The sequence below is a fragment of the Portunus trituberculatus genome, chromosome 37, assembly GCF_017591435.1.
Source record: "Portunus trituberculatus isolate SZX2019 chromosome 37, ASM1759143v1, whole genome shotgun sequence".
Lineage (NCBI taxonomy): Eukaryota > Metazoa > Arthropoda > Malacostraca > Decapoda > Portunidae > Portunus > Portunus trituberculatus.
In genome coordinates, this window is record NC_059291.1 from 3,359,187 (window position 1) to 3,368,109 (window position 8,923).

At 40.6% G+C, this 8,923-nt stretch overlaps 1 protein-coding gene and 1 long non-coding RNA gene across 4 annotated transcripts; one reads left to right on the top strand and one right to left on the bottom strand.

Annotated features, from left to right (window-relative positions):
* Positions 1-446: 446 nt before the first annotated feature.
* LOC123513865 (ionotropic receptor 21a-like) lies at positions 447-8,764 on the top strand. 3 transcript variants are annotated; one of them, XM_045271293.1, is made up of 13 exons: positions 447-552; positions 1,208-1,306; positions 1,454-1,581; positions 1,847-1,939; positions 3,057-3,134; positions 4,048-4,196; positions 4,390-4,524; positions 5,310-5,490; positions 5,819-6,055; positions 6,478-6,725; positions 7,036-7,173; positions 7,612-7,798; positions 8,166-8,764. In XM_045271293.1, the coding sequence occupies exons 2-13, from the start codon at positions 1,216-1,218 to the stop codon at positions 8,448-8,450; spliced, it is 1,950 nt and encodes a 649-aa protein (XP_045127228.1). In that variant the 5' UTR covers positions 447-552; positions 1,208-1,215; the 3' UTR covers positions 8,451-8,764. The 3 variants fall into 3 exon arrangements, with proteins under 3 accessions (XP_045127228.1, XP_045127227.1, XP_045127229.1); XM_045271292.1 differs by having other exon boundaries at positions 508-611; XM_045271294.1 differs by lacking the exon at positions 1,454-1,581 and having other exon boundaries at positions 528-552.
* LOC123513866 lies at positions 3,191-5,351 on the bottom strand. Its single transcript, XR_006677466.1, has 3 exons — positions 5,218-5,351; positions 4,418-4,508; positions 3,191-4,189 (listed from the first exon to the last, which is right to left on the bottom strand). It is a non-coding gene; the product is annotated as an uncharacterized LOC123513866 (long non-coding RNA).
* Positions 8,765-8,923: the final 159 nt, after the last annotated feature.

An 8,923-nucleotide genomic window follows, 5' to 3' on the forward strand; every position in this document is an offset into this window, starting at 1 on the left:
CCCTTACAGACTGGACGTGCCGTATTGGAGAAGTCTTGAAACGGTACATGAGGAAACGTTCAGGAAAAGAAATATCCTATAACAGTCGATATTTTCCTCATTATTCCGTCCACAGTAACGAATACAATATAAAATGCTGAACATGAGTAAATTCACACACACACACACACACACACACACACATCAATACCAATAAACCTAATCATAAGCAAATAACCCTTCCTTTAAATAGTACGTTATCGTCTGATCAACACAAAACCAACATTATTTTGACATCATAACAAGAGGATTAGACTCAGAATGTAACTTAAGCTATACGTTCTACCTGTACTTTTTTTCATCATTATTTTTTCATCCCTAGGCAGTGCTCTTTGGCCAATCACAGAGCAGATCCCTCCATTCATCCCGCCAATCAGAGGTACAGAGGATCTCAGTTTAGCATTGCGTCAACCAATCACGTGTAGCGGGGATGGTGGCAAACGCGTCGCCTCTGCCAGCACATTAATTTGGACCAGTTATTGCGCCTCTGCTTTCATGGCATCAACACCAGACGTAAGCCCTCCTGCTCATCTTGCCTGCACAGTTCAGTTTCGTAGGACATCTTTATTCAGGTGTAAAAGTTATTATTTTAGGCTCTTCGTTATGTTTTCTATTTACTTGTTACCAAAGTGGCAGTCTTGTGATGCCATCCTCAAAACTTCCACTACAAAGTATTTTCCACCCATACCGTCCCAACACGGTATCTTAAATGTGGTATCTTAAATGTACATTCTCTCTCTCTCTCTCTCTCTCTCTCTCTCTCTGGTAATGTCTTTCGAGTCTATTTTATTATTTTTTTCTCTCTCTCAAAATATAACGAAGGAACTATCAGTCCAGTTGCTTATCTTCATTTTTCTTTAAAAAAAAAAAAAAGGTACATCATAACAGCCTCTTATTCTTATTTTCTCTTGATATGTATAATTGGATACAAGCGTTGAGATTCAAAGTTAAGCCCCCCCTCAAAAAAAAAAAAAAAAAAAAAAAAAAAACGTTTCGTCTCTCAGTATCCTTAGTCACGTCATTCTAACGTACTCGAGTCTTACGTAAAGTTTAAATACAAAAGAGCATTAAGAGTAAAGTCAGATATAGTTAATATGAATGACTGCTGAACTTCACCACGTGCCTATAATGAACTCTTTTTTGAACACAGGTTTTGTCTTTCCTATAGGACCAAAGATGAGTCGTTTTACGGTGGTGATGGGGATGATAGTGGCGGTGTGTCGACAGCCGCTTCACGCCCTCCCTCAGTTCCTGTCTCCTGTTGCAGGTGGGCAAATTATAACAGTAATCTATAAAAACACATGATCTAGTGGCAACGGTGGTGGTAGTTTATTTATGATGCCACCTACCTCTCTTTCTCTCTCTCTCGCTCTCTCTCTCTCTCTCAATATTTGATCTACTCTACTAATCGCAGAGACTGGAGATGAGATGAGCATATCTTGGGGAGCAGCGACGAAGGCTGTGTTGGATGAGTCATTGTCCCCTCATTGCTCCGTGGTACTAATGACCGACTCTCCCTTTATTGTGTACTCCCTCTCACAGGTAACCACGCTATACTCTCTCTCTCTCTCTCTCTCTCTCTCTCTCTCTCTCTCTCTCTCTCTCTCTCTCTCTCTCATAATTTTACTCTTATTTATTATCTATTTGTATCTGAAGTTCATTAGAGACAACTTCAAAACAGTCGTGTACTTTGCAGCTTTCTTTTCCACCTGAGTATCATGTACTTTGTGGCGGGTATGATGCATGTACGTGTTATCTATAGCGTTGTAAATCTAAAGGTTTCGTTTCTATTCATGTGTTGGATCAGGTACTGAGGAACAAGTGGGCATTTAAGCTGCTACAGGTGGCTGGTAACGAGACTCTTACCTCCCTGCCGAGAATGGTGAAGGAAGCAAGGAAGGTAAGTGGTGTATATGCTTTTTTAAAATATCATCACTTTCTTTTTTATCTATCTATTGATAGGAATGTTTTTTTCTGCAAATCTAATTGATTGAATATTCTGATAAACACACCAGTGGTAATGAATGGTCGGGTAATTGATTTCTTTCGTAGTTTTTACCTTTTTTTTTTTACAGTAAGAATATGAAATGTTACTTCAATATTTCAAAATTACAAATTTAATATTGATGTTATTACTTAAAATGTTAGTAGATATTATGAATTTTTTATACATAATTTCTGTACATGTGACATGGTGGCTGAGCAATGCAGGCAGTTTTTTTACTAGACTGGTAAAGGTCAAGTTTAGTTCAACCTCAGGTGTAAGAAGTTTTGCATTTGGAACTCACTCCCTCACCTTTTCCTTCCCTCTGCGGTATTTCTCTCTCATTACTTTTCCTTGTAGGTATTTCCTTGAGTTTTTACACTAAATATTCGTCTCTCTAAGGACTTCTTCCCACTGGATGACGACTGTTGTGCACCCTTGCTACGCAGCAAAATGGATAGGTCGCGTTGAGGTTGCAGAAAAATGGAAAAAGTTGATTTTGGTGGGACTGCTGACGTCCCTCCCACTGTGACACATGTATTTTTCTATCAATTTCTGTTCCGGCGTTCCGCAGGTTACCACGACGTCCTCGCTGCCACCCTACGAAAGCATCCTAGCGGCGCTCAATGGCCGATCTACGTGCTTTTGCAGCGATCAATAGGCCTCCTTACTGCTCCTTGTACACCCCTTTAAAACTCTGTTGTACGCCATTCGTGCCTCCCTACCACTACCCAATTTGACTGCATGCTACCGAGCTGCGCAGTTTTCAGCATGTTCAAAATGGTCGCCAAACTTTGGCGCCCTCCTCTTCCTATCCACGATCCCATAGCCTCCATGAAGATCTTTCTGCTTCATTCCTCCATCTGATGACCACCGGCGATTTTACGTCCGCAGAAGGCTCGCACAACTGTCGGCACTTCAGTGGGAGGGGTGGTAATACATTAATTTCAAATACGTGTCGACTAATTAGGTCTTTACTTTCCCGCACGGTTTTGTTTTCACTTATAGTACATGTTATTCATCTCGCCTTCAGATGCGGCGCCGGTCTAGGTGCGTGGCGGTGCTGGTTGTTAGCATTCATCCCTCCTTCCTCCTGGCCTTCGCAAAAGAGGTAAGCTCTTGAGCCGATGAAAACTATCTAGTTTTTTATGCCTTTCATTACTACAAACATTTCCTTTTAACATTTGATTCTCTGAAATATACTAAACAAATCTGTGGTCACACATTTTTCATTTAGGCCTTATAGAATTAATATAAAACAACAGACCATACAGCAACAACAGATCAACATGTAGCACACCAAGAGTTCCCATTTACAGGCCCAAATATACAAATATTGTACTCACGGCACAGGATTACGCGGCCACTCCCTTGAATGTCTCACACAGACTGCCCGAAGTCTCGAGTTGCTCAGCTCGACGCACCCCTCCTTCAGCATCGCGCACCTCACACAACTGACCACCCACCCAACAGCTGTTTACTTCCCAATTCCAAACCAGATTGACTTTTATATCATTTTGACCCGTCCAATCTTGTTGTCTTCCAATCTATTAATTTCTCTTTCACTTCCTTCCTGTCTATAATTCCCCCCTTCATATTACTTTAATTTGTTCCTTTTTTTCCTCTCACGTCTTTTCAGGTTGTCATTTTTCCATCCACGTTCTTCCATCCAATTCTATCTATCTTCACGTCCTTCCAATCTCTCCTTCCTTCATGTCCTTTTATCTGCATTTTCCTCTCCCGCGTCCAGTCTAGCCCGTCCTTTATATCCTTTCCTCATCTCCCATGACTTTCTTGTCTGTTTTCTCCTACACCACTTGTTTTCGTCTCCCATGTTCTTCGTGTTTATCATATTTCCTTTCGTTCTTCTATCCTGTTCTCTACAATTCATTCATTTAATTAAACTTCCTCACCTTTTCAGTCCTCACGTGAACTGTTCCTTCATCATTTTCTCCTTATTCAAATCTCCTCTTTTCTGTTCTTTCTTCTCTTTGTTATCTTTACTCCTCTCTTCTTTTCCTCAGAGTCGTGAGGCACGGCTGCTGGTGTGGAAGACTCGGCTGTTAGTTGTGACAAGTTTGACATCCTACAAAGCACATGATCTCCTGCGCCGACACTGGACGTTTTCTATGATGAACACGGTCCTGCTCAATCTGGATCCTGCCACTGAAACGTAATGGTGGTGGTGATGATGAGTGAGATGATGGATGGTGATATGTACAGAGAGAGAGAGAGAGAGAGAGAGAGAGAGAGAGAGAGAGAGAGAGAGAGAGAGAAAGAGAGTGTCTTTGTATCTGTGTGTGTGTATCAGTCAAGACCTTATTTTTTTTTATTTATAAGATCAAATACTCTAATATTTTACACAGAGGCGAGATGTTGGTGTATTTCCCTTACACTAGCAACGGAGGAGCACGGGTGGTGGGTGCGGGGCGCTGGTCCTCCCTGGGCGGTCTCACATATCGAGGCGACACACAGCGGCTCTTCACTGAAAAGTTCTCAAAGTTAGTGATTGGTGTCTATTTTTGTTGAGCTTTGTATGCTTCATAGTCACATCTCCTATTGACCTCCTTCCCACCAGTAACCATATTCAGCTATTTTTTTTTCATTTATGTTTAATCAAAGTAGTTTCGTCGTTTCGTCCTCTTCGATACCAGGACGTGATTCTATATTCATTTTGCAGCATTTTTTTTTTTTTTTTTTTGCTTACTATTTGGTGATTTTATATAGCTTCAGAAACTTGTATGAGGGGATTAGAATGGTGAAGACTCTGGCCATTAATCTTCTGACCTCCATAGACTTTCCTTAATGTTAAAAAAATGGTGTAATCGTACGCAAATATCAAGGTATTAATGGCTATATATTCACATGATTCATGAATAAAGGAGTTCTAGAAGCGCCATGCAATGACTAACTTTCTCATACGCTTCATTGTCTCTTTTCAGTTTTCATTCTCTTGCTCTCTAATTATATAAAAAAAAGTATGCAATGGCTATCATGGCTATAATTTTGGATGTTATTGTCTGTTATGAGCATCAGGTTGATAAAGTGAATGATTTTTATCATATATATCTTTGATGTTCTTTGAATTGCATTGTTTTCTACCATTTATTAATTCATTCACCTATACACTTATTTGTTATCTATTTATTTCTTTAGTTCCAATTGAATAGCACAACAAATTATCAGGTACTTACTACCATATGCTTCATATTTTTTTCTCATGTGGCTTTGTTGTGTCCCTCTATCAGCGTCACCATCTATCTTTCTTGATGCTTTTCTCGGGCAGCTTCCACGGCGCCATGATTCCAGTGACAGCACTCATCCTGCCGCCGTTCTGGAAGGTGGTAGACCCGCAGGCTGCCGATAGCTGGTCCAAATATTCAGGGCGAGACTGCCTCATCATGAAGTCTGTTGCGAGGATGCTCAACTTTACCTTCCAGATGTTTAAGAGTTCCAATATTGATGAGGTAAATACAACTCCTGACGTACTTCACACACACACACACACACACACACACACACACACACACACACACACACACACACACATTAGTACTCTTGTAGTATATACATGTATAATATGTTGATCTTTTAGTTTAAGATTATTGAAATGCACCACTAAGAAAATAATCTGCTTTGAGCTATATTTTTCTCCTTTTTTGCCTTGTCCATCATTTTCAATCAATGAGAGAGAGAGAGAGAGAGAGAGAGAGAGAGAGAGAGAGAGCGGGTTGGATGCCATGCATTGTATTCATTCTTCTGTAAGTCCTGTTCACTTCATCCCTCGGTCTGCAGATCATGGCAAGCTTAGAGGCGGATCTTGTTATGATCTCGGGTTTCCGTATAATGTTGATCCCACAAGTTCTGGCGCGGATTGACCACTCGTACTTCATAGATCGCGCCTCCTTCACCTTCAGCATGGCCAAGCCTACCATTCAGCCCCAGTGGCAGAGTTTGTACTACCCCCTGGGACCTTGGGTGTGGCTCTCCGTCCTCATCACCACCATTGCCGTGTCCATCCTCATGTACACGGTAAGACGACAGTCCACTGTAACGAAGTGCACATGGGATATTTTTGTGTTAATTCAATCCACATGTCGTTAGTTACACATCCACCCTTCTCATACACTCCTTCTTTTAAAGCTAAACTACTACCAATCCTTTCTTCTTCATTCCATTTCTTGCCCGTAGCTAAGATACGTTCATCGACCTCTAAGTATCCCTACTACATAAAGTCATACCGTGCATCTTGTTATTTATTAATGGGAGCCTACATGTTTGTATTAATTGATTCGCTTTGAATGTTTCTTTTATTTTTTCATTTTTGCTGGAAGCTATCAGAACACAGATCGACACTTGAGCCTATGAAAAGTTCTCGCCTACTTTTTGTAATGATGAGCAATGATGGCGAACATAATTTGAATAGCATATGCCAACGCCTTGTCCTTCAACAGATTTATTACATGGATGAAGACTTAAAGAGTCGATCTGCGGTGCTCGAGACAGTGGGAATGTTGTTGGGACAAGACATGTGGCTCCGAATGCCCAAGTGGACTGCGGCGAGACTTCTAGTGCTGCTGTGGCTGGTGCTCGTCTTCGTGATCAGCACTGGGTATAAAGGCACACTCATCGCTTTCCTCTCTGTGCCCAATTATCCAACCCGCCCGGAAACGATGGAGGAACTCGCCATGAGTAACGTTAGGTTGGCTATCTTTATCTTCATCCTCAGCAGCTTGTTAACCATCACTGTTCCTCTCCCAACTATGGCAATATACCAGTTATCCCTCTCTCTCTCTCTCTCTCTCTCTCTCTCTCTCTCTCTCTCTCTCTCTCTCTTGTCCACACAAAAGTACCTACAGTTTTTAAACTTGAAACAGACGAAACCATGCATCGTATTCTTAGTGATAGCAAGTGTTGAGAGAATGACAAAGAATAATCCTCTATTTTCTGGTATATCCTTGTCCCAGTCTTGATAACAAATTAAAACATTCTCTTTCTCTCTCTCTCTCTAGATCGCTTTTTACTCAGAATGCCACCAGGTTCCTGACATACTTCGAACAGTCAAACATACCTGCCTACAGGAGCGTCGGTAGCCGAGTGGACATCGTGACAAGTGTCAAGGAAGGATTGCAGCAAATATTGGAGGAAAGGTCAATGTTTTACTTATAAGAAAAAAAAAAAAAGACTTGATACCTTTGTAATCTACTAAATTTACTGCAAATCCCTGGGGAAAAGAAAAATATAGACTAATTAAAAACTTGAATGTCAACATTTATACTCTTATAGTAATGACGGATGAAAATGATAACGGATTCATGCTTTATAAATTTGGATTAAAAAAAAAAAAATAGATGGAATTGGTTCTTATATTGAGTAGGAGCTAGGTAGATGAATGGAATAGACAATACTTTGGTTACCGTTACAGAATCAATAGGAAACTTTATATTATGACAAAACAGATTTAAAGATCGGATGGCAAGTAGATACAGTAATGTATACCTTATACAGCAACTGACAAGTGTGTGCCCTGTGACTTCTTGCACCCTTCATTATTTTTATATAAGATGAAGATCACGTATTCCTTGTAGGAAGGCGTTTTTTCACGAAAGATACAACACCATGTTGCAAATCGCCGAGTACTTTACGAATCCCGATGGTTCTACGCGCCTCTACGTGGCACGACAGAATGTGATCCCCAACTACGCAGGATGGATGATGCCACACGATGCGCCCTACAAGCAGGACGTGGACCGCTCCTTGCTCCGCGTCATCGAGGTCAGTTTCACTTGGCCACTTTTACTATATATATATATATATATATATATATATATATATATATATATATATATATATATATATATATATATATATAGAGAGAGAGAGAGAGAGAGAGAGAGAGAGAGAGAGAGAGAGAGAGAGAGAGGTGAACAGTAGTTACATCGGAAAAGATGATGAATCTCGGTTTATCTCCTGCTGGGCCTTACTGTCGTTTGTCAATTATGAATACGTATGGAACTAAAAGCACTTCTTGAACTGGTCCTGAAAATGGTCAGTTGTGTTAAACATTTTACAACGATGACCCATGACACGTTGCCTATATTTCCTTCCCCTTCTTATCACCAACTTTGTGTTATCTTTCTAGAGCGGCCTTAAGGAGAAGTTCACGGACAATATGTTGCGTGAAGCATGGCAAGAGATCCGTTTGAAACAGAAGGAATACCCAAAGACAGAACAAGAAGAAAAAGATGAGACAGAGGAAGATCCAAACAAGGATCAGTCTGATGACCTTCATAAGTCTCTGAGTCTGGATCATATGCAGGGCGCCTTTTGGATCCTGTTACTAGGATCTGTATTGGGTGTGTTAGCTTTCCTCGGGGAGCTCTTAGCGGACCGCGGACCATCAGGACGCGCTACTGTTATCCATTAAATGCACTGAGGACTTAACTCCTATTCTTTGGCCGACGAAGATATTTTCAAAAGGAAATGCAAATGAAAAAGTTAAACAAATCATGAAGTGTTCTTTTTCTGTTACTGAGGGTGTGATGAGATGTCACATAGCCTGAGGTGTGGTAATGGCACTCGGGGGCAAGCTAGAGGGGATTCGATCTAAATGAGCATTTATGTAATTGATTGTTTATCCTTTCTTTGGAGCATTATAAGCATTCCTTGCTCTTTCTTATAAAATGACAATCTTTGGAATGATGGAGAGAGCAAGGACACATTAAAAACATCTGTACCAAATACTTGTTCCATTCCTACCCTAACATATCCACATACAATCAATAATATATGGCCAATAAAACTTTAAAAGTTGATAATGAGTAAAATACATATAAAATACCTGGATGATGTTCTGATGGTCTCTCCTTGATGATTGATGTGCATGTCCAGTGCCGTCAC

Coding starts and splice junctions, on each gene's coding strand:
- LOC123513865 (XM_045271293.1), top strand. CDS start 1,216: ATGAGTCGTTTTACGGTGGTGATGGGGATGATAGTGGCGGTGTGTCGA. Junction 1,307..1,453: donor GTTCCTGTCTCCTGTTGCAG/GTGGGCAAATTA, acceptor TACTAATCGCAG/AGACTGGAGATGAGATGAGC. Junction 1,582..1,846: donor TTGTGTACTCCCTCTCACAG/GTAACCACGCTA, acceptor GTGTTGGATCAG/GTACTGAGGAACAAGTGGGC.